Consider the following 26,860-nt stretch of genomic DNA (forward strand, 5'->3'; position numbering starts at 1 on the left):
AAAATCTACCTTCACTAAAAAAAAAAAAAAAAAAGAAAAGTTGTTTGCATGCTGTGTGACAAAGCACTGTGTGCACAAACAAGGCCCCCTGGCGCCTGCAGACCTTTGAGGTATGCAAGTCACTCGCGTTCTCTGCTTTCATTAAACCTTTATAACTAACAAAGCACAAAGATTCATTGCTGCACTAACATCTGCACCCGTGTTGATTTACTGGTTGATTATTCATCTACTTGTTAAAAAGTATGTGTCTATAAGCTACTCATTCATTATGTGTGATTCTCTTTTTCTTGCACTTACTTTTTTTTTTGGAAAACACCTCAATCAGATGCTGCGGTGTTCGTAATTCAAATGTGCCTTCACGTTTTTTACTCACACACGAACGTTTTCACATCACATTTCAACATTTCCTAATTTGTTATAATTCTATAAATGTCCAATTACTGAAATGATTAAGGATATGAACTCTTTGAAAAAAGTCTAGTTATGCTTTATTTGATGCAGTAATACCACATCTTTAATCGGCCTGCAAGTATGAGTACGAACCTTAAGCAACTTACCGACACCGAGTATCAATATGAGTACTTATTAAATGCAATGAAGCCTATTTCATACTACGCTCTGCACTATGTGTACTGTGGACTATAAACCAGTGGACCGAGCTTGCTGTGTGCTGCACACACACACGCTCCAGCTCGCTGTGAAGGAGTGTATCAGTCACATTTTAATCATGTGGTTTTGTGAGCCCCGAAACAATTTTGCGTGTTGCGCGGCTCGAAGCGTACCCTGACGATGCTGACGCGTGACGTCACGTAGTGCTCTCTTGAGTTGTATCGGGGATCTTACACGAGAACAAGTGTAGTATTGGACCCGATACTGGTATCCAGAATCCATATTCCATAAATATTATGGAAAAGTAACAGAATTTCACTTATAGAAAGCTTGCATCTCATAATTATAGCTCCTAGACCATTTTTTTAAAAATCTTTACCATTTTAAAACTACCTGAAAACAGTCAAATAGAGCATTGTGCCTATATACACATACCATAGTGATGGTCTTTGAACCCTTTTGCATCATTAGTATCATCAAAAGCACAGTGAAATATAATATCTATTAAATGTTGAAGTTATCATGGAACCCGGCGGCAGAAGTGGTCACTCATTGGCACATGATTATGACAATTCTACAGCCTTAAAATAACTGGAAAAAAAATAAAAACTTGGTCAAATTAGTCATAAAGGGTTTTTACCCGTCAGAAAAAGTGATAATCACCTTTTCCGCTGGAACAGAAAAGTCACACTTTTTTTTTCCACTGGAAGTTGCAATAGATGCTTTCATGGGGGTTTTGCATTTTGTACTTTCACCTTATCAATAATTGCCTCTGGCTTATTGAGTCTAATTAGTATAGATCCTGGCAGGCGCTTCCTCCGACTCGTCACTTACGCTGGTTCATATTTTCTGGCTCACCTGCTAATGATCACGCCGTTGACTAGGATTCCCCGCTCCCCGTCGATCATCAAAGATCTCGCAGTGATAAATGAAACAATACACCTGACTGTCAAACTGCAGCTGTTACTTCTGCTCAACACTCATATTCATCATCTTCTTCATCATCACATTCCTCGTGCACAAGCTTCTATTTTAATGCTGCAAAATTCCTGTGCAAGTCTTTAAACTCTCCATGTCAAATACAACTATGTGTGGGAGGTTTTCAACTTCCGTATCCTGTGTCCTTGCAGATTCTTTCTGATGTATCTCATCAACAAGGATGAAACAGAACACACGGGGCAGGTATAATAGTGTTCTCCCGTTTCAATTGCATGATCAGGTCAAAGCCAGGCATATCTTTGTACGTTTTAAGCTCTTAAACAAACACGGTTATGAATTTTACATTGCTTATAGTATCTTTTCACGGTTCCGCCACCTATCACTGGCCTATTAATTTCTGGGTTTGCCATGATATCGGCAAAGCTCCCGGTTAACCTTTTTCCACTAACGCAAAAGCTGCCTTTTCACCTGCTGGAAGAAGTCAATGCACTCCTGACATTTCATGATAATATGCATGTCAGACTTACCCCTTATGATTGCAATTCCCGTTTCTGCTCATAAACCCCTTGTAGAATAAAGCAATAAATTCAACCCACATAACTTCACGTTTCATGCGTTTCAATTCATTTTCACTATCTCCTTTTCACTTGTCCCTCTCAATGTGAGCAAACGCATCCATTTAAATAAGGACTTGTTTGATGTTACATTGAATTGAAAAGATATATATTGTATACACATTTTAAATCAATTTGACTTTTAACATATGATGTTATAATGACGCTGCAGAATTAATAGATATGTTTAGTGAGATCATTGAATGGGATTTTCAGATTGACTGATCCCACCAGTCAAACGTTTGGTCATACCTTCTCATTCAATGGTTATTTAGTTATATTGGTTAGCCTTACGTCCTCATAATGAGAATACTCCCAATTTGTGTCTTCTGTGAGAAGTTTCCACATTCTTCTTGTGTGCACATTTTATTAGGATAGTCCCATTTCCTACTACAGACCAAAAACATGCATTTGAGTGATTCTAGATTTCCTTGTTGATAGAAATCTGAGTGCTGTTGTGTTTGTCTCTCTGTGTTTGCCTTGTGTACAACACATACACTCAGTTGAGATGATCTCCAGTGCCACATAACCCTGAGTCGGGCAAAAATGGAATAAAAAAGATTAGATGGATTCATGAAGAACTTTGTAGATTAGTAGATTGAAGACGTAAAGTAACACAGATGGAGTCATGAAGTGACAATCCTGTTTGACCAATGGGCGTGACGTGGTGCGGCAACAGATGTAAACCCAATTGAAATGGTTTGGGATCATTTGGACAGTAGAGTTGTGCTCTGAACTGTTGAGTTGTGCTTTGAACTGTAGAGTTGGGCGTTGCACGGTCAAGTTGCACTCTGGACTGTAGATTTAAAGCAGCCAACACCTCTGGGAAGTTCCTCTAGATTGTAGGAAAACCAGTCCGGAGGAAACTACCAGGTGAAGCTGTTTGAGATGACCGCAACAGTATGCAAATCTGCTATTGAAGCAAAAGGTAGTTAAGAAGAAGAATCTAAAATATAACACACATTCTGCCTTGTTTTAAGACTTTTTGTTTGCTCGTCTATTTAAATTTTTTTCACACTTGGGATGTTCTGTTTTGATATGTCAATCAGCATGAAATAACCAGAAAAGCTTTTTAACAGGAGGTGTGTCTAGACTTTTGACTGCTACTCCGGGTTGTGGCACTCTTTTCTCGATATTTTATTAATTCTGTCTTTATTTTTCTAAGTTGATGATCAAAAAGGAGGTCGGATTTGTAAAGATTCTCTCACTGTCATCCCCCAGACATTTTGTAAAATTGATAAAGTTGTAGTACAAACAGTATTCTCTATAGACTCCGTCAATTCTCCAATATCACTCATATAATGAGCTCAGTGTTAAATCCATTCAATAACTGCAACAACTTTTGGATTAATGACTCCTCTGTTGACTTTGCCAGGAATCGTATGTGTGGAAAATGTACCAGGAGCGTTGCTGGGAATTCTTTCCAGTGGGAGACTGTTTCCGTAAGCAATACGAGGATCAGCTGGGATAAATGGAACTCTAAGAGCTCTGAAGCTTCACTAGATAGTATCATTACACAGAAAACATATTTGTAGTCACTGAATTACCTGCCTTTTGTGTGAATCCACTATATTGATATTTGAATTTGCATTGACTATAACCTCAACCACCAGTATTTCCATTGTATGTTTTATTAAATTACGAGAATTGTTTGCAAGAATGACTTGATTCTTTTGCTTTGTACTAACCTAATGTGGTTTTCAGTAACCTGTGGGTAGGAAAATTACTATTATGGGTGGTTTGGTGAATGTACAACAGAAATACTGTGCAATCTGACAGTTCTCTGCTTTATACATCATTATCTCGCCCAGGCGAAGCCGGATGTTCAAATCTAGCCTGGTAGCATTTTGCTGCCTGGATGTGTCTTGCGTGATTTTAGAATAAATGGAGGAGTCTTTCTAATCACAGCCTCCCATCCCTTCTCCCAGTGTGACATCCAGATAAACACTCTCCCTGTGGCATTTGCTCTTTTTACCCTCATCTGTTTCTTGAGGCTCTCTCTTCTTGTCTGTTGTGTTCATCTTTGCGGGATCTCTCTCCTCCTGTCCCTATCCCACTTCTTATACCCTCCCCCGACCATGCCCCCCCCCCCATTCGTCTCTTCTTTTCCTCCTCATTATCAGCTGTGTTGAAAGATGCCGGCAGTTCTCCCAATATACAGGTCAATATGGAATTATATCACTGATCTGAACCGTGTGACTGACAACTGCCTCCGATGTGCCCAGAAGTCTTTTGGGAATAATTGGACACAAACCACCGGCTGAAACAGAAGGGTGGGCTCTAGTGAATGCTCTGAGTATCAGCGGGGTGACAGGCATGGGAGGGCCACCTATGGCTATTGTCCTCATTATGCAAAGGTCGTGCATTGCGCTTATACAGTTCTGCTGATTCATGTTGCATTACAGCGGTGACCTGAAAGCATGTGGTTGTGACTGATTGGAGGGCTAAAAGAAGAAAATGGAAAATGGTCTCATTTTCACATTGGACAGAGAAGATTTAGCGATGACTTTGACTTGGTCAAAGTCAGGGAAAGCTCAACCATTCTTGCTTGAAAAATCATCTGCTGCCCATTTCCTTAACTTGGGTTACAATTTGTTGTAAAACAATAGCAACAACCCTGCCTTGGAAATATTCTCGCAATGTTTTAAGAAGACCATTTCATATGACTATACAAAATAAACTTGTAAGCGGTGTGTGTGTGTATTTTCTTTTTTGGGTTTTTTTTCTGGGTTTTTTTTGCTTTTAAACCACATTGGACTGGTAAATACAGTCACAATAAACCTTTAAAGTTTTTCTTTGTTGTAGTACAGAGTATACATGATTAAAATGTCTATATGTTTGGAAAACCAAACAATTTAGTACTAAAAATTACTCCAATCTCACCATAAAGCAAATTTGAATTATACCTAAACAGTGAAATGTCCCTAAATCTCCTAGAACTGTTGCATCATTTTCATAAACTCACCCAGACAGCATAGCATGGAAGGTAGCCAAATAGATACTTGCCTTGATATTTAACCACATAAAGACAATAACCTTCATATGATAATACTTTAATTTTCTGAAATATATCAATACTCATACTAAATGCCTTCCATTGTAATCACTTATTGTCCTTAATGTTAAAGTATAGATGAGTTGTTGCCTTCCTTTCCTCTCCTGACAGGCTGTTGCTGTATTGTACTTCCTCGTATTTGATATTCAGGTATTTTACCCTTAAATCTGATGCAATGCTTGTTTTTGTTGTTGTTATATCTGCATTGTCCTCGACTGCTTGATAAAAGGTGGTTTCACCTTCTCCTGTATGCATTTAGTTTATAAATAAATAGTGTTGTGCTGATACCGATACCAGTATCGGGAGGGGGGGGGGCAATACCACACTAAAAGCTGGTATCGGTATCGGCAGGTACGAACTATTAATATTAATATTAACGCCGATACGCAGCGCCGTGTGTTTTTCTCTCTCCCTACTCTCACTCACTGCTGCCCTGACTCCTGATCCATGTATGGTGACCTATTCAGTGCATGCCAAGGAAAGCCTCATAACTATATTATTTGTTATTTTAATTAAAATTTAACTGGGGTTGGACTACTGTTTTACATATATTTACCGGTACATGGATATTGCACTATTTTTTGGCATTTGTGAGCTAAAACTCAGGTTTAAGAAAAGTTTATTCTTTTTTCAGTTTCACCCATACCAGGTAGGAAATATAAAAGTTGTCCTACATTTACTGTGTTGGTGTTATTTCCCTGTTTCACAAAGGTTTAAGCAGTGCCAAATGAAGCCATAATAGTTATGATTTATACAACCAAGTGAATATGCAGTTCTTAAGAATTGGAAGAAAAACAGGCCATATCTTTTTTAAACACTGCGGTATCGGCAAGTATCGTTATCGGGACACAAAATTGGTATCGGAACAACGGTATTGTCAAAACCTTTCGCTAGCCACCGGTTCTTTTTAAATGGTGACTTCATCACAAAGTCATGTGGCAGGAAGATTCAATTTCAGTTACATATATGTTAATCCAAGTTGACTGTTGATTGAGTCATTATATTTTAGTTTTAGTGATTCACAAATTAAATAAGGTTTTAGCAAACAACAAGTGGCATGTTGCACATTCATACCTGTCAGTCCCTGAGCTATAGGACTCTGATCATCGCTGATCAAATGCCACTTAAGCTTTAGACCGGAGGTCAAGGAAAGAGGAAAAAACTCATCAAAAGCCCATTTCATTTGAAAACCCCATTCTTGCAATTATAAATAGTAATAATACTGTCATAACTTCCAACCCACATCCCTTCTCAGCAGCCCTCTGACCATACAGACCAGCAGGAGTCACGGGGTGCACATTCAGAAGTATAACACTTGATTTATCGGAACACCACATTTGGGACTTTATTCCTTCAAAACAATCCAAATTAAACATATTTTTCCATTCATTCAATAATGGCCACATTTGCCGGATCAAAAGATATTGTGGATAAGATGGATGTTCGCTTGTTGCCGCCAAGCTCCCCCTTTTAAACTCCATGACCTTTCCATGCTGCTGTTGAGTAATGCCACGGCCAGCAGGTCTGGATGTAGTTTCTGTTGTGTAGCGCAGCTCAGTGGTGGAATTGCTCGTACTGAACGGTGCTGTCACAGATTGCGTGACACAGGTCAAGATCCTGTGGTGGTCGAAGGCATTAATCCAAATGAAGATTAATTTGGATATCAGTTTGTCGAGGCATGTTTTTACTAAACACTAAGGTTTCACTCCAATGCAGAATTCAAACTGATTATCCCTCTTTCTTAGACTTAAGATCTCGAGGCGAATAAGGCCATCCTGGCTTATGATGGTTGAAGGCAGGGTGCAACTTGCACAGGTCACCAGTTCACCACAGAGCACATTCAAATAAACACCTATGACCAGTTAAGAGACACGTTTTACCCAAAACTCTTTTTTCAGCTGAGAAAACTGACTTGCACACAAGAAGAACATGTAAGCTCCACACAAAATTGCCAGATTATAAGTGCAAAATCAACACCATGCAATGCAGAAAAGTCCCTTTTGCAATTAAGACGATTCTGTGAACCAGGAACGGGGACACTCTTTTTGTTAAGCACTCCTGTTATTTTTTATTAATTAGGGACTTTGTAGCAACTCATAATTCCTTAGTGCCTTTAGAATCTCATTCAGTTACTCTGCAGTTTATGTAGCCAGCATAAAGAGAAGAAGGAAATAGACCAGATGGGTTTCGATGGACGTCAAACCTCAGATTTTGTTTTGAAGGAATTGTAAAGCTATTATATATATGGAAGCATATGTTGTGGGGTAACTGAGATGTATCATGGCTGAAAATATAAAGATGTAATCTGCTAGAAATCCAAACATGACGAGATTAAAAAAAAGAGTATTTGTGAACTCAGTCCTGAATCCAACTATTGAGAATTAAACACAAGGTGTAATGTATTTATTTCATTCACTGCCACTGATTTAAATCAGATTTCAAACTGTGACAACTTTGTACAAAAGAGTCCTTTTTTTTTTACACTTCTGTAATTGCTCTGTATTGATTTTATATCAACACATGGCCATTCTTTCCCTGCTTGCTTTTCCACATCAGTAGAAAATTTTTTTTTTGTCCTTCTCTGAAAGCAACAAGACCAAAATGTTGAAGTTATGAAATTATGTATTTGGTGATATGAACATATATGATCAAGTTCATCTTTTCTAGTACATACTGTGAGGACTACGTGTGTTAGTGAGCAATCATCTCTTTGAGATTAAACTGGGGCAGTGGTCTATTTTTCCATCTATGCTGTCATCCTCTGATATCTCTAAGTAAACTGTTCTTTTGCCTGTTAGGAAGGCACTTGATACCGGCCTGCTGTGTAGTACTGGAAGGCTTCTTGGGGGCACACACAACTTCTCAGTCTTACCCATGCACTGACAATCAGTCTGTACTGACTTTTCCCCCATGGTGTTGTCCCCAATACAGTAAAACCTCTGATATAGGGACGCCCTAAAATCTGAAGCAGGTGTCCTCTCTCTCAGGAGGGACAGGTCACGAGAACAAATTGTAGGACCAGTTGATATTGAAGGAACCAAACACCAAATATATTATGGTTATTGAAAAGCACATAACTGAACCAATACAAAGATTTATACAATATAAATACATATATACACATGTATATAAGATGTATAGAAAATAATTATTAAATACGATTTCATTTACATCAGGGACCCCACACAGTCCAGTTTCATCTTGAGTGGACCAGACTTGTAAAATATTAATAATCTTTAAATTTACACTTCAAAGATTTTCTTTGTTGTGGTCACAGTGGATGTAATGAAATCGTCTATATTTTTGCAAGGTCAAACAGTTAGTACTGAAAATGACTAAAATCTCCACATAAAGTCAATTTTAATGAAACATTCTGGTGCAAAATACAATGAAATGTCAAAATAAAACTTGTATAAATCCTATATAACTTCCTTGCTTGGTGGGACTAGATTTGAGGTTCTTGCAGGTTGGTTTTGGCCCACGGGCCTTATGTACTCTAAACTTTCGTGTGCGCAGAGTTCGCGTGACGTCAAAATCGTCATCCACCCTGTGCGCTAGGGTCCGCTCCGACACTCAGCTGACCGCACAGCCCAAATTTTGTAACAGGTTGCGTCGACTACTCATGCTCCAGAGCCTAATGGGCGCTTGTGTGAGGAGATCCTCCGTCTCTCCGTCCGAACAATCACAATTTAAAAGCAAATAAAGAGCCAGACAACTCAGAACTCCTGAAGTGAAAGATAAACTACTTTAGGAAAGGTGGAGAACGCCGGGCAGCAGGAGTGGAGATAGTTTCGGGATCGTTACGTTACGTTATGGAACGCGCACGGAAGTGTGTCCAGAGTGTAGTATGGAGGAAATCGTGTTCACACCCACGGCCCGCGTCTGCGAACACGGAATGCGGAAATCACGGAGGGGCCGACGCAGAGGAGCTTTACAGAGCAGCATCGTGCTGCGGGGAAGCGGCGATTATTCAGATCTCAAACTTAATCTCCTGACACTACAACGTCTAAATATTTCAAAATTCGGGTCCAGCTCAAGTATTTTGGCCGTTTAAGTGTCACTCAGCTTGAAATTTGCCGGGAAAACCTGTCTGTTGTCCGCGTTCGGCCGGTTGTCTGCTCATTAAGGTGTGTTAACAGTCAAATATGTGTCCGTGCACAGTGACGTGTCCGCCCGGTACAGGGTGTCCACTCCTACCGGGTCCGCTCCTCACAGGTTCTACTGTATTTATCATTCTTATCATGGTTTTGTAAAGAAACCCTTCAAGCTATCTGATTACATTTTTACAGCTCTTTGAAATTATTACCACATCCATTATTTGTTCCTGCAGCAATGCAAACATCAGCCTTGGAAATTGAGTCTTAACTCTATTTAGAGCATCTTGTAAATTGGGGTTTCATCACTTTCTTAGGCCGTGTCTACAGCACAATGTTTTCATTTGAAAACACAAAACTTTTGTTGCGTTTCGGTGCTGGAGCCACTGGAACTGCAGCTTTAGTTTAATTGCTCCAAAGTAAAGGGGGAAAAGACAACTTTTTGAAAACACTGCTACTGTGCATAGGCACCACGACCGTAGTTAATAGTTTTTCTGCATATGCATGAATAGATGGACAAGAATGTTTTCATGTTATGACTCCCCGTCCATCTTCTCCTCCGACTTTGTAGTTTTATACGTGAGAGTCACCGTGATAGCAATCCAACTTGGTCGTCTGTGTACATATTGTTCTCTGCAGACGCGGTGTGTAGTTTCAGGCAAAAAGAACAACCAACTGCGCCAACTTGTGGACTGGCATGCTAATTACATTTTTTTCAGCATTTCTGCCATTTACTTGTAAAAAGACATTGTTTTCAAAATGTTGCTGTATAAAAGGCAAAGGTTTTCTGAAACAAAAATGCAAAACCATTATGCATTTTCACTTGAAACGTTGTTGTGTAAATGGGGCTTAAATGAGAATATTGCACATTATAAAATTTTGGCACCAGAGGCATGTTGTAGAGAGATTAAATGCAACCTCATTAATAACTGTAGTGAGAATGAGACAACGCCACAAGGTCTGTCAGTATGAAATTCTGTGTGTGCAACAGATAAAGATCCAACAACACCTTTATATCTGATTTAACTTTGAGCACACAGGCAACTCCAATAATCCTGTCTCAGCCTTTGGAGCGTTAATAAACTGCCCTTTACTGATACAATTCACTTTTAAGCTGACCAGACAACCACCTAGAGCTTTGGAAGGGTGTAACCACATTGCTTTGTTGCTGCAATTTTTCTATTTCTACTCTGTGCTCTCATGCTCTCCAAAGCTAAAGATATAAAAAACGATGTGAGATGCTTGGACTTTGCAAGGTCGGGAAACAGAAAATGATAGAGCAGAGGGTATGACGGAAGACTTTTCTTCTGGTGCTTTGACAGCTGTGCTTTGTTGTCAAAATGACAAATGAAATGTTCCCTGACAGTTATTTTCTCAATACAGAGCTCACTTGACACAAATTCACTTGCATTAATTGTCGAAGTCCAAACTCTTTAACTAAATCTTGTACTTGTATTTGTGCAGCCTCATTTCTTTCCCAACATGATGATTTATCAGGATTCTCTACTCCATTACTCCCATTTAGATTTAATGTGTCCTCAGTCCCATCCCAGCAGGGTTTTTTTGTGTTTTTTGGTGTAAGGCAGGGAAGCACCTTGGACAGGACACATCCATCAGAGCTAATACAAAGAGAATGAAAATTTATACCTGCAGACTATTACGGGATTTCCTCTTCCCTCCACATATTTTGACCATAGTGCCTTTTGGAAACCACAGGTAAACAAGGCAAGCACCATCATTGATGAATTAATTGTATACATGTATAGAACATTTTTAATTTGAACTTTTTGTCTTTCGGATATCATAGTCACTCTGCCGGCAATGTAGTTTATGACGCGGCGTGATCCAGATCTGATACGTATTGTCTCATGGCAGTCAGGCAGACAGACCCCCTGCCTTCTCATTACAACTCTAATTTTACGTATTGAGTAACTGTCTTCTTGTAAACAAGCATTACCACCAGCGAGGAGAGGCCGGCTTCCCAAATTACCATTTAGATTGGACAACTTCATGCCAAGAGAAAGCCAATTACTCAATGACGCCTCAGAAAGGGAATGGCATGGAGATGAGTGTATATCCCAGCAGATGAGGTCTGTTCACGTCACTCCTCTTTAAACGCGGTATCGCACCAACATCTTACTACGTCTCAGTGGTTTTACTTTAAAACCTGCAGATGGAGTGGATTTCGCCTCTGCAGGGATGATCTGAGCCTCTGAAATTTTGAAAGGAGACAGGTGCTGCTTTTTAATAATTGAAACGGGCAAATTGGCTCACCCAAAGGTAAGCTTGAACAGTTGGGGAAGTGTCCCATTTTCCAACCCAGTGAAATTATGTGCTACTCAAAAGCTCAAAGTTTGAGGAGCACTTGTTTATTGGCCAGAGGGATTATCAGGAATATCGCTGCTTAGCCATAGGAAATCTAACCTCAAGCCAAGTAGGATGAATGTCAATATTGTTCTTAATCATTACTGTTTTCAGTTTTTAAAGACTCAAACCCAGTGTCTCAATTCTGGCCTGGTTTAAAGTAAAGAGTTGTAAATAGCTTTTTGTGTCTACAGCTGTCTGGACATCTGCCTGTTCAGCTGTTATCTTTAGTTTATGCGTGTGAAGCATGAGTGTGTGTCGACTCCCTAATGGAGTGCACAACACCATAAAAGCACTCACCAACACTTCAGGAGCTTTTGCTTTAACCCATTTATTAGTTTGAAGAAATCTGAAACTTTTGGCTGAAGCGTAGTGACATAGTATTAAGACACCCCCCCCCCCCCCGCCTTTTTTTTTTCTTTTTTTTTTTTTTGGAAGACAGAAGCTTTGGTAACCTTATGTCAGCTTCAGCTTGACTTGTTAAATCTGTATTTAGGCCATTTAGAAATACTTCAGTTCTATTTCATATTTATCTTGGAAGATATATCATTCAAACATACATATATTGTAGATCATAGTGTGTTGTCTGGCTTTTTGTTTTTTGTTCTTTCTCTTCTGTTTGTCCATCTGTTCATCTCCACTGGTTTTAATTTTCCTTTGAACACAGAAATCATTCATGCCTACCTTTCATCCGAGTAATCTCATAGTGTCTGCTTTTCTTTTTGCACTGTTCTGGATTCTTCATAAAAAAAAAAAAATAAATAAAAAAAAATAAAATATATATATATATATATATAAATGTTTTGGGGTATTTGCAGGGCACTGTGGCATTTATTGTGGTTGTAATATTTTTTAATACATCATGCAATTAGAATATCCAACTTGAATTTATTACCGTAGTGACTTATTTATTCGTTGTGTAGGAACTTGCATTACAAAGTTAAAAATATTCATTGCTTTCTAAAATTTCCTTGTGACTATTTATTTGAGACATTTTACTGCAAGATTTCTGCTGGATGCCGTTGCTCCAGTAATCTGCTTAAAACAATTAGGAGTCGATCACAGCCAACAATGGGCCAATTTATTATCACCAGTTGGCCTCAAACCAACCAATAAAAGATCTGGACATGAACCCATAACCTTCCTGCTAAAACACAAGCGTTCAACTGCACGCTCCCTGAAAGTACACAGTGGTTCTGACATATTGTTTTATTCCCAGACAACATTGTGTGACTTCTTTTATTTAGACATCAATCCAACATAAATATACTTCTGTTATAAAATTAAATACTTTAAGCAACTTTTAACACACAGCTTTTGTGCTTTGATTACTTTTTTGAACAGTGTTAATATTATCAAAGTTCTATATTAATTTAATGAACAGTTCGTATGGGCCAACCCGGCTTTAAAGTTCATGTCATTAGATTAAGTTACCAATGGGTAACTTAGGGGTAAAATGCATTTATTGCACATCCTCATATTGTTGTTTACGGAAAAAAATTTAAATCTCCTGTACATTTTACGATATCAGAATACTTTATATAGCTTTTAAAGTTAAATGTTCATAAAAATCTGCATAAAATCATAGTAAAAAGACAAAACCTACCCAAGCCATATCCATCCATACCTTTTCTATACTGTTTTGTTGGCTGAAGCTGGAGCTGACTGAGCAACGGCACGATACACTTTGAACACGATCCGTTAGAGAGCACAAAACACACAGCCACATAAATGCACATCATCTCCGTTGGCATGTTTTTTTGGATTGTGGGAGGAGTAGCTACACAAAACATGCAAACTCTGCTCAAGAAGCCTCCCCAATCCTGGATTTGAACTGAGGATGACCTCATGGTGAGGCAAAAGTGCAAACCACTACTCCACAGTGCAGCCCCCAGCTGTGTGTAATTGAAACAGAACAACAACAAAAAAACCTAATAGTAAACGTGGACGAAAGATCTGCTCTCTCCGGGATGTTGTGCAACTTCTTATTGGCAAATTAGTTTCACTGCACATTTTACTGCTTGAGGAATCTCAACCTGCTTCACATGATCCATCACAATCACCCAGAGGCACACAGTCATTCACAGTACCAACGGTTAAAGCTGCTCTGGAAAGTGGATACACACCGTAGGAAGCAACTTTAGGTTTAGCGACTTGCCCAGGGACACATGAGATGTGGAATTGAACCGCCAGCCTTCAGCCTGGAAGATGGATCACTTTACCAAACTATTTACGACATATTTAGGAACTGATTAAATAACCATGCTAAAACATGGATAGTGTGTGTATGCAGTACTTTGATAAAAATTCATTAACCACCTTAAGTCAGTAACACATTTCAACATAGGTTTAGTCCAATGTGCAGCATCACTCACCAAATTAATCAAATCATTTATTCTAACAACATTAATAACACATCTTCATTTCAAATAAATACATGAATTTGAACGTAAAAGTTAAATATTGCACACGGCCAGCCGTCTTCTTGAATCTTACTCTCTCCTGTTATTTCCTCACCTAAGCATCACAGGTACACGCTCTTCTTCATCTTCCTTGAACAGGCATCTTCGCTCTATAACCGAGCGCACTTCTCTGTGATCAGAAATAGAATCTGTTGTGGCCAAAGTTTTTGAAATATGTTCATCAAATCCATGCGCGTAAATCGCATCTGTGAGCGAAGTTAAAAAAATTGGTGCTTGGTTGATGCAAAATGTGAAAAACTCCTGTGAGAATTTTGATCTATGAGTAATTTGAGGGTTACAACAAGAAACAACAACAAAAAAAACACATTTTCGTGAGAATAACTATCCATCTTGCATTTGGCCAGTTATAAGCAAGATTTGTACATGTGGTAAAACAGAACAGTGTCAAATTCTGTTGTTTTGTAAATGGTTTATCTATAATCGTTCTAAAGGCAAATTTTCCAATTGATCCCACTACCCTATAAGAATCCACAGAGAAAGTCTTCTTTTTTTGCCCAATATCGAGCTGTCGATTTTCATTATAGTTAAACCACAATCCTCTTCCACCATATACTGTAAGAATCAGACCAATATAGTAAGACCTCTGAAAATCCCTCTTTTCACACTGAAAATCCTTTTGAGAGATAGAAATCGAAGTGGTAATAAAGCACCAAAGTCCAGTCTCTCAAAACACAACAGCGTGATGTAACTCGACTTGGCTAATCTGAGATCATTGTTTTCTTTTTTTCTTCAAATAGAATCACAGAAGTGAACAAACACATACTTTTGGTTGGTGTTAAGAGCTTCCGAGCCGCAGCACACGGGGGCTCCTGTTTGATGGCACACGGTTGCTGAAGCCAACCTGCTTTATTATGCCCTGAGCTTCAGGTTTGCATAGAAATGTTGAGGGCCGACACACCACGGTAGCGCTCATTTACAAAATATGGGTCCTTTCGCCAGACTGTCTGTGTGAAGGGAAGACCCAAATTCTCATTATGTTGCACACGCTGCACAGAAAGGTTGCAGCAAGCAGAGGTTTGCTCACTGCCTGGGAGTAAATGATAAGCCTGCACCGTTTCTGCCCTACCTGGGCAAAGCGTATGGGAAAGGTGGCAGATGGTGCTGGTCGGCTTTGATGGCAGCACAGCTGAATCGGGGGCAAATGTGGTAGCGTGTGAATAACCGCACTGCTGGCAAATCAGCTGGTTTCTTGTCTCCTTAAGTGACCCAGATATTGCCAACGGGAGCTCACAGTCATATTTTCCACCTTTGTGTTGCAATAAAGCACCGATATCAACATCTGGTTCTTCTTGTGTGGGCCAGTCAAAAGCCACCAATAAAACAATGGAGGCATGTCGTTTTGACATCTGCGGTTGCATTGACTGTGGTTAAAGTCACCGACAATTGACTTTCTTCTTGTATTTTTCCTTCAAAAACGTTTTGCGTTGAGACGGCAATGCTTTGAAAACGTTTGCTGTACACAGAGATGCTGTAAAAAAATGTAGTTTTCATGTGGGACCAGTAGTGGTTGTTGTGTTTATGTAACACAACCACTCACAAATTAATACAAACAACAGTCATGTGTGAAGTTTCATTACAAAAACAAACAACACCCCCTCCCTAGTGGCCCTACATGAAAACTACATTGTTTTCAGCATTTTTATAAATGCAAATGGACATCAACTTCAAAGCATTGCGGTGTAAGCGCGGAACCTTTCTTAAGTAAAAAGGCAAAAACAATATGTTGCCACTCAAACACTGTCGTGTAAACTAGATCTTAAACTGTCTTCCTTTGTGGTTTGGCCCACTCGGTGTTGACTGTATGGCAGAAAGTAAATATCTTAGCGTACATCAAAACCAGCTGCAGGAGGGTTCAATGCGGCTGGCAGAATTATAAATTAAACATTACAAATACTTTTATTTCCCCCCCCCCAATATGAGTAGTTCTTGTTTTTAATTTGTTCACCGAGGATCAGACTGTTTTGGGAACAGTGGTAGACAAAACAATTCTTGAACCCAAGCTGTGTTATCAGTTAAGAATGAAAGCATCAGCATATTTGTTGATTGAAGCGCAAACTCTTTGTATTATTTTTTCCCATTTCTTTTGCGACAAAATTTTACATCATTAACATGATGAATAATGTTTTGGATCATTTGACTGGTTCGGGTGGGGGGGGGGAGTAAAAACGGCATCATGATAAAATTGTATTTAGCTTCCTTCAACTTGTTCAGGTTTGAGAAAAGATTTTTATTTAAATGTATAAATGTTCACACTGGAAGTTATTTTCAGTTATTTTGTTTTCATTTGACTGTTTTTCTATGCGGCCGACTCAACTGAAATGACTGTGGCACTCTCTGGGTAAATGTTCGAAATTTACATTTTAAAGAACCTAAATAATTGACTTTTAAAAGCCAGGAGAGTTTCTCGGCCTTGACTCATTTTATCATGTTGCTGTTGGATCTGAATACCGTTCTGGGGTTATTTCTGTAAATCAGGGGCAAAGCGGTCAAAGTGAGAAATATGCTGGCTCCTCTTTCAAGGTCATCGGGTTGCCCTTTCCTTTCTAACAGAAGGCTGGTGGTTATCATGGAGATGGTATCGCCCATGACAAATTGACTTGACATTGTTACTGAATCCCTCGGGAGTTCCTCCAGGTCAAAGTTCAGGCAGGGTTCAATGAGATGCTGTTAGTCGTTGCTACTTGGAACCTCAAATGAGAAGAACATATACTGTATATGCGTGCAAAGCGTGCTGGTCCGCTGCCTCTTTACGTTGGATCTCTTGCATTGGAAGTGAATACTTCCACATTTGAGAGCATGGATTTTGTTCGCACAGAGCAGCTGAAGTCTGTTCAGTGACAACAGATTAACTCGGAGGCATCAAACTAAGCGAAAATGCTGATTAATGCTTCATCGGCCATTCCCAAAATTTGTGTCCATCCGTGCAAATACGCAGCAATAGTCTCATCAAATCAGTTCAACACGCTGAGCACAAGTCGGAGTCACGGTGGATCTCAGCTGCACACGTTTTCCCTCTCAGTAGTTTTTTGCAATCTGATCCGCCTCTTGATTGAGGCTGCAGGTGTGTGCGTGTGTGCGTGTGTGTGTTCTGGTGCGTGTGTGGCCTTCAGAGATTTCTGAATATAAATACGGGCTGATTGTTTTGCTTGTGATTGGGATGGATGACTGCCACTGCTCTCTGTCCCTTTTGCCTGTTTTCGTCCTCATAATAATCAAGCTGCAGTCTTCTCTCAGACAGTGCCACGTTGATTGATACCAGTTATTATGAACAGCTTCGTACTGTTTTGATCAAGATGCAGTGGTCTCCATTTAGTGAGTCGGCAATTCTTTGGAAGTAGGGTTGTTTAAGGTAACCAGTGGGACTCGGTATGTCTTCATTGTTGGAAGCAGTGGCTGGTGTGTGCATGGAAACCAAGGCCTTGGTTACACAACGGGACGGCCTCTAAAGTGGCATGGCTCCCTGTCCATATTGGTCCTGGGACTTGGTAGTTTTATAGTTGAGAGTCTCCTGTAACAGCAATCCAACTTTGCCCGTCCGTCCATATGAATGTCCGTGGACTCCACTGTTTCTGTTTATCGCATCTTGTTTTCTGCGCTTGGTTTCATGAGAAAAACAACTACATCGTTTGCAAAATGTTGCCACACAAACACAAATCGTTCCTAAATTGATAATGCAAAATCGATGCATTTTCGTGTAAACAGGGCCCATAAGTAATATGTGGAAATCAATAGTGTGTTCACCTGACTTGACATAAACTATATGAACGCATGTGTTTAGTGAGTTTTTCATATTCCAACTGAGTCAACTGAGCATTTTCCCGGCGAGCGTGGCATACAGCTTCCAACAAGCCAATAATGGCGGAGCGATGACATTAATTATAAAACAACCCTCATCTGGGTTGCTGGCAGCAGTTTTTATTCTGAGTACGGTGACATTTGTGAAAACTGCATATCTCCAGGCCGGTGGAGCCAAGATCACAGCATGGAGCCGTCGCTGCATCTCTGCGGTGACAGAAAATACATCTCACTTCCAAATGTAGCCAGGCTTCAAGGTACCACAATATATGGTTCAATCAATTAATTGGACAACCCCTCGTAAACATATTGTCACGTTGAGAAAAGAGGCCTTCTGAAAGCAAAGGTAAAGCTGCATACATTTCATAATATTTTAAGAGAGCCTCCTCCTGCTACGAGGCAAAATCCATTTTGCTTTGGAAATAAATCTTCATACTCACTCCAACTCCTTCAATCCCACGCTGCCTGTGCCTCCTAACCGAGGATGTGCTGATCCATGAATAAGTACCTTTTATGGCTCCTCCTCAAGAAAACCAGACTGTCTTTGCTTTTTATTCAATCAAGAAACAAGCCTTTGTTCCGTCCGTGCATCACTTCTTGCATATTGGCCAGTAAATACAGGACTGAGTCATTTGGAATAAAGCCACCCAGCTAATGTCTTATCCTCGTGATTATCAAGGACTCTGATAGTTTTGATGTACAGTTATAAAGAATTTGCAGAAGTGCAAGAAGAATGCAAGAAAAACTAATTATTAGGAGAAAGCAGGCTGCTTAGTGACTTCAAGAGAAAAAAAAAAAAAGCTAAGTCAAGCCAATGATAAGGGAGCGATGAAAGTCGATAAAATCCTTGTTAAGTAGATTAAAGTTGACACTCAAACGTCTGAGTGATGTGCAGTAGCTTTGAGTTAAGTGCTGCCATTCAAAGCAATAATTGCTGCTCAGGTAAAACGGGAATAAATGAGTTTCTCACAACACAAAAAAACCTTTTTCAACCAGCCAGCCAAATTTGGATGATTGAAATAGTATGACTTGAATATCAAGTTACTCCTAACTCAAGTCAGATATGTCTCGGCTGAGTCTGGGTAAAGGCAGGGAACTCACAAGAGAACACACATAATTAACACACTCACATTCACAACTACAGACAAATGGGCGGCTGTGGCTCGGTCGGTAGAGCGGCCGTTCAGTGTCACCAAAATAATTTTATTTTTTTTTGTTGGACTGTGGGAGAAAAGTGGAGCAAGCCTGAGAAAACTTGTACAGGTGGGACATGCAGACTCTGAACACGAACAAGAGTTAACCGCTATACAACCAATTCATTGGTTCCACCTCTGGTACCTCATTTTTCCTCCTTTCCACTGATCTCTCAACCACTTGATATATTGGAATACAGAACAATTATAAGATAGTTTCATGTCAATACAGCAGAGTTATTATGAACGGAGTCAGCAACTACAATTATGAGGTGAGCATACATAAACGGCAAATGTGGGTGGAAGATAAGGATGCAGGCTTTGGGAATAGACAATTCATGTCCTCTTGAATGCTGTGAGCTTTATTAAACAAATTGTGCCATTAACAGAGAACAGCCAACTAACTTTAAAGTTACAAGAGGGGTAGCAGATGTGACTCACAATGATCCAGACTGCAAAGTTCCATCAATACACATATTTTTAGCAAACATCTTTTCCATGTATGTTTCTAAAATGACCTCTTCATTTGTTTTGCACCAATATGAGTGCAGCTGAATTGACTGGTATACATTTCTTTGATAACCATTTGTACACTTCTCTGTTAAAAGTCAGAAATGGTAATTTTCTGGTTGTCCCTTTAAAAAGCTACAAAATAAAAGTTTAAAATAAGAGCGCAGTTGTGGTAATTAGACAGGAGGAATTAACATTCTACTCCTTAAGAAAACTAACAAAGCCAATCTAAAGCAAACAACAAATTTAAAGGAATAAACAAGACATTTTTTTTCAAGGCAGGAAGCAAATAAGCAAAGTAATCAACAAATGACAACACAGCCACAAGTCACAACACAAGTTTTCTATCTGTTTGCCTTATTAGCTGGACAATATGTTATATTATCCTGAAAGTCTCTCGGTCCAAAATGTTTTCATGATTTGTTTGTCACCTCATTTATTTCACCCAGTAATATAGTGATTTCACTAATCTGTTCTCTGTTTGAGGCTTCCCATTGATTTTCAGAATATGTGCATATCAGGACCTTCTCCAAAGGCTGGTCAATATGGAGAAAAATGAACATTTCAAGCTTGAACCCTGATGGACGCCACACTTACTGCTCTCTCTTTTTGTTTTAGTTCTTTTCAATGAGTCTCGTCCACTTGCATGTGGATTAAGGGGAACAGGATGCATACCAAATCAAACTCAGGCAAGCCTGCGGCGTTTGATGGATAACCAGCTTATCTCAAAGAATGTGACGTAAATTCCAAAAGTTTTGTAAATTAATTTCTCTGAATAAAGAATTTTCTGGGGTGAAAAAGACCTCCTTTACGTGTGCTATTATGTGCTCTGCATTTTCAAAATGGACGGCCATGAGACGCTGCGACAAACTCTGTATTGCTCTGTTTCAATTGAAACGACCATCCAGATATTTTGTCTTTAGCCCAAAGCTGATCCTTTTTCAATCCTGGTCTTCTGACAGGATTTACAGTTCTGGAAAGTACAACTTTGCAGGGCAGTTAATAAAGTCTGGAAGCAGGAAGGGAAAAGGTTTTTTTGTTGTTTTTTTTTGCCCCCATTGGTCTTTTGTGGGGATGTTTTGTGATGTACAACTCTGAGAACATTGTGTGGCTATGATAAGAATGTGTTGTCATCATCGGACTTGGTGTTCCCAGACAAGTGTAGCTGCTCGCTTATTCTGTCCTCTGATTGGCTGTCTGTCCGTCTGTCTCTATACGCTCTCCCTGACAGATGAGGAATGAGGTGTTGCCTCCAGTTAGGAAAAGGAACAGAGAGCGTGTCAGACCAAGAGAGTGTTGCAGTCTGTGAATATGTCAGGTTAAAATGCTGGGACATTGCTCCCTTGTAATCCCTTTTGGCTCCATAGATTAGGACAGACATGCTGTCGTGCCAGCTGACGAATTTATATTCTGGTCGCATTCCCTTTCTTTCTACAAGAGATGACTTTTTGCCGCATTCACTCCAGAAAGAGAAATGCTAATTCCCCGCTTTTGTTTCAAAAGACAAATCAAGCTTACTCCCGAGATGACCAGTGCAACAAAAACAAATTGAGATTTATTTACAATTCGGCCCGGTTGTTTTCTGCCCGAATAGGTGGGAGTTCTCCATGCATCAGAGTCAAATCAAAGTGGTATTTAAAAAAAAATAAAAAAAATTCAGAAATATTGTTGGATACTTTTAACGGCACCACATTTAGAACAAGAGCAATCAGAGATTCAGATTCAGACCAATTGCCTTTATTCATTTATTTAGTTTGGTGATCCCATGATTTTATTTCATAAATTGAAAGAACAAAAGAAAAGACAATATTGTTACTTCCTTCTGTCATCATCAGCCGAACTGTAGCTGAGAAGCCACTAATGCTAACGTGGAGTTGGATGGAGGGAGAAGGGAAGACGCTACCCGTTGCCAAATTGTGGCCATTTATTCCTCTTTCAACACACACTGGAGTAACACTGGTCATTTCACACACACCTGCATTAAAGCGCCACGGGACAAAAAACAAACTACACTTTTCCAAAACCAAAACATGCTACGACTCCATTTCCCACAATGCACTTGTCATGTGAAGTGACAGGCTAAGCATTTAACAATATATAGCGAAATGAAAGTTTGTAACAATTATTTTTCGTCTGGATCACCACAAAAATTTAAGGGATTCTTCCTTCGATCAAAATGCACCTGTTCACCAATTTCCATGAAGATTAGATCATTAGTTTTTGAGATATCATATAAAGAGACAGACATAAATGCAGGTGATTTTATAACCTCCTTGGTGGAGGTAACAACGATGATGGTAAAAGTAGAGGATATGGTTCCAGTAGAAAATTATACAAACCCACAATTATAAAGCTGAATGTATAAGTAATTTCAATAAAATTGAGTATTTGCACCCAGTCACCATACTTGCTCTGTGATGCTTTGCTTTAAGGTTCACATTCCATAATGGATAAGGATGAATGATAATGAAGGTAAAAGATGTTTACCATAGTCAATTCATACGTTTGCAAATGTATTTAATGTGGGTGATTGTAACACTGTTAGTTTTTAGTCAAAGAATTGCCTCTTTAAAAGAAAAATCTCCCCTTTCACAATACAAATTTAATTCAACACAATGTAATTTGACAAAAACATCGATTACAAGGTTTCAAGTGTTTGCTGTTCATGACTGGGATCATAAACTGCAGTATAGACCACTGGCATTTGCTTATGTCACTGGTGGTTAAGTTGATGGTGTCATATGAAGCAGTTTTCGCCCCTCATCTTCAGATTTACAGTCTGCCTTAATGGTTTCATTCTCATTAATATTAAAGAATCTCCAAACCATGACATGGCTCATGCTCTCTTGTGTAAATGCTGCTGACGCATGACGTCAGTCATGCAGTATCGGACCCGATACCTGATACTGGTATCTGTACATCATTATTGACATAATAGTCATCGCTAAAAATATTTAATTGAATGATTTGCAATTTACCTCTACAATCTCCTTCATATTGTGAAATCCTCTCCAAAACATGCACACATTCTACCCTCAGTAGAAGTGAAAGTTTTGACTTGCAGGTGTTTCTGGTGGAAAGTGAGATTCCCAGGCTGCAGAAAATGTCATTGAAACAAATCTGATTTTTTTCTTTTCCCATATTTTACTGCTGCACGTCTCCCTATTTTTTTTAGGATACTGCTCAGAAAACTCGTTTTCTATTTATTTCTGTTATGCAGAGGAGGAAGGAGAGAGGAGTTGGAATCATGAAGAAGTGTCTGCGAGTTGCGGTCGCTCAGTCTGGTTGACTGTGTTGTCCCTTCAAATAATGATTCTTTATCTGCTGGTGGCTATTCAACACCACCTTTCAGGCATCCATCGATTGCTCTTACTATCTGTCTTGGACACTTGCTTTTCATTGTCAGCTTTCCATTCTAATGGGATCTGTTGCTTTCCTGCTCCGTTTCTTTATCACTTTTACTCTGCGGCGCTCACACACACACACACACACACACACACACACACACACACACACACACACACACACACACACACACACACACACACACACACACACACACACACACACACACACACACACACACACACTTCACTGTGTCTCTTATCTAGATCCTTTGTATGGTGTAAATAAGCCTCAGAGTAGGCAGGCAGACAGTTACTTCACCATTGGAATTGTTCAGTTACCTTGACCTGTGGCTGCTCATCTCCAATGCAGCCGTTCTGGATCCAATTGCGATTCCCTCAACTGTGTCTCCATCTCTATTTCTCCTTTTGCCCCTGTCTGTGTAAGAGGATAGTGCAAGGACTCGTTTCAAAGAGTGCGGCTGAGAGAAAGATTTATTCTTTTCAATTCTACTTTACAAAAAAAAAAAAAAAAAAAGATAAAGGAAAAAGAAAACATCGACATATTATCTCAAGCCTTGTGGGAAAAGAAAGGGTCCAAAGCTCATTTTTGCTTTTACTTATTTTAATTGTCTCCATAAATTTGACTTAATTTGTCAGCAGAAATTACATTATGATGATTGGCACAGGAGGGGATGAGAGTTTTAACTGTTCCACGCTGCACTAATTGGTTCCTAACCCAGACCAATTTAGAGTGAGCAGCCAGCACGTCACAATCCTCCGCCGCCTTTCTAATAAGCAACACAAACATCTCACCCCGCCTGTTTACGGCATTTTGTTTACTGAAAGGAGCACAAACAACTATTCCGGAGTTTGTTCATTTAAGCCTTCTTTTTAATTTGATGTTCTTGAAAACTTGGCTCAGCGCTGTTTACAGGAGTAGGAAATTGAAAAAAAATCTTCATGGTGTCAAACATGAATAAACAAGTTGGATTTTCAAGTATGTGCCACGTAGTTCTTCTAATGCTTTGGAAAGAAATACCAAAAAGGGGCACGTGTGTTGGACAGACTGTAATGACATTTTAACATTTACTACAGTATTCAAGCCATAATTATACCACAATAGTGACAAATGAAATATTAAGGAGATCTTGTTATAGTAAATTCAAAACGACATGAAAAAATGTTAATATTCCAAATAAATTGATGGTTGAGTGCAGTGGGATTTTTCTTAAGCGTCTGATTCCAGGGTGTTTCGTTCATGAATATTTAAACACGAAAGGTATTTTACTTTGTCTGGCAGGAGGGTCGATTTGTGCACTGTCAATGTGTAGCTGTCATTATTTGTGACGACTCTCTAAAATGTAAATGGTAAGAATACAATAGACCACAGACAATATAATTTAGATAGGATCTATCATGGCAGAGAAGTTAATATTTTGTGCCGAACCACATACTGCATTCCTCGCGCTAGAAGAGCCCGGGTGCTGATATGGACCAAATCCAGCGAAGAAGAGGCAGGTTTGCTGAGCGGCTAAATTCTTACATCAAACAGGATTAGGACAATAGTCCTTTCTCAGAGCCACAGAACGTGTTGTCCTCACTTCTGAAGCATGCACGGCCTGTTGAATAGAGATTAGGGGATGCAATAGTAAACATTAAAGTTACTCGACCGGAAAAAAATCTTTGAAATATACTTCCCATAAAATGTATCACTTCTTGCCTTCAGACGTTTCCGTGACTGCAAGATGTCAACCATCTCGGGTTTGTTCTGCAAATTTTAAATGCTGGAAATTCCTGTTTTCGTAAGTGAAATGACGAATTTCCTTCAGAAAGGTACTGACAACGTATTAGAGATGTACATCTGCAACTAAAACTGGGTCCTGGAGATTTTCCTTTTTAGTTTAACTTGTGTAAACTTGATTTGTTTTGCGGGAAATGTGTTGCCGCCATTCGAATTGATGTCAGTATATGACATATTTTGTAACATATCCAGTTTTACATCTCTTCCTTATATCTCATCATGTACCAGATGTTTACATAGACTATAAAAGCAGTCGGTTCTTCCAATGCAATGTGGACTATCCTCAACCGCAGGGTTTTGTTTCTGTACAAGTAATCATCTTTATATTTACAAAAAGAAATATGCAACTTTTCAAATTGTTTGTCAAACTCACTCCAAACATTATGAATACATCCGCGTAAGAAAAGGCTGTGCCTCCACAGTGTGAGCAACAGTGAAAACAAAGAATCTGTGCCATCAAACGACAAGGTTACTATGGAGTTCAGCACAAAGCCACTAACACAGACCAGTAAGAGGTCTTCCATAGTCCTAAATATCGACTCTGTTGTTCTATCGGAAAACAGAAGATCATACTGTGAGTGTGTGTACCACCACTTTTCTCTCTTCCGTCCGGTGGAGATATTTCTGTTGGCCTCTGTGGCCTTTCACACTGCATCATGGACGCAGGACCATCCTTTATATACAAAGGAAACGCTGATGGCATAACAACACTGCTGGCACAAATTTGCATTAATATCTACAAATAAAGCAATTGGAAGAGGTCCACGACAACAAGGTGCTTTGGTACGCTGTTCCTTGTATCCATTTTATTCATGACAATTGAAATTGAGTTTCCGGTTTTAATAAAAACGCAGGACCGCTGGGATTTCAGGCATGCGCAGGTGGGCATCAGGATCTATTTTTTGTGTCTCTTTTTGTGGGTGCTACTTATTGTGGACTCCCTCTCCCAGATGTTATTTGCACCTGTGCTGCATCCTGAGTCAGTCCTCCCTGTGGTTGCTGGATCTTGGCAGCCTTTCAATGCAGAGCCGGTAATACAGAAGTGTGATCATGAACACATCAGGATCCTGGCAAAGTCACAGTAATGTGCGCACACACACACGCACCTATTCCGAAATGTATATTTAAACCTTTTTTTCTTTTTTTTTTTTTTTCATTTTGAAGCAGCCAAGATTTTTGGTCTGTGCACAACTTGTAATGACTGTGCTAACAAGCCCTGCTAAGTGATGAAAATACCTGCACTTATGTACTGTAATGTATGCTGCTGTTGAGGATCTTAAGATTGTACCTTCACACTCAGTTCTGCACTTAAACATGTTTGAGCTTAAAGTCCAGTGCATTTAAGAGTGAGAAGCACACATCTATGTGCTTGAGCTCAGAATGCCATTGGGAGCAGGGATGTAGAAATACACTTGGACAATTGATGAGGGACGTTCAAGCTCCTTTTAGGTGCCGTTTAATCTTAATACTGCAGCAAGTACTTTCTACATCGATTCACATTGAATGAACCCTTTTCTTTTCTTTTGGAAAAAAACAAACAAACATATATAAGTAGCCAGAATATTTGAGGGAAATATAAGTGCATTCTTAAATCCCATCAACCAAAGTTTCTTTCTCTCCAGCATGTTGCCCGTTGCCACACAATTCCCGCAGAGCGCAATGTGCATTTTTTTCAAGAACTCACCCTCATCTGGGGCCTTTATACAGAAGCTATTTCACGAGCAATGAACTGGCATTGCTCTGATCTACTGTGCAGATATTTGTGAAAAGGAAAGTTTTTAATCAGGCTACAGAATTAGTAAGTAAGAACTTGCAGTACTTTACATACTTTGACAGTCTAGCTAAGTCCTGTTGCAAAGTTTTGCAGCTGTTGCCTTCAGTTTATTTGAGCTTTTAGCTTTTTTTTCCTACTGGATGTACTGCAACTCTCCAGTAACCAGATTACATTGAGTTTAGTTTAATAATGCATTCATTCTCTCTTAGTCTTCCTATGAGAGGGGAAAACAAATTTTAGTTCAGGGGCCACATACAGTCCAGTTCTATCCTCAGTGGGCAG

The 26,860-nt window shown here is 39.4% G+C and overlaps 1 protein-coding gene across 1 annotated transcript in view; it reads left to right on the forward strand.

Moving 5' to 3' along the window:
• Nucleotides 1–3,633, forward strand: part of ryr2b (ryanodine receptor 2b (cardiac)) — a gene marked incomplete at its 3' end in the record, with an annotated part of 64,462 nt that extends 60,829 nt beyond the window's left edge. Inside the window, exons 102-103 of the mRNA XM_080481009.1 lie at nt 1,740–1,791; nt 3,538–3,633. Of these exons, the coding sequence (XP_080337135.1) occupies nt 1,740–1,791; nt 3,538–3,633 (148 nt within the window). The remainder of the gene's footprint in view (nt 1–1,739; nt 1,792–3,537) is intronic.
• Between the last annotated feature and the right edge of the window lie 23,227 nt (nt 3,634–26,860).

Source organism: Lipophrys pholis, assembly GCF_963383615.2.
Source record: "Lipophrys pholis genome assembly, chromosome: 15".
NCBI lineage: Eukaryota > Metazoa > Chordata > Actinopteri > Blenniiformes > Blenniidae > Lipophrys > Lipophrys pholis.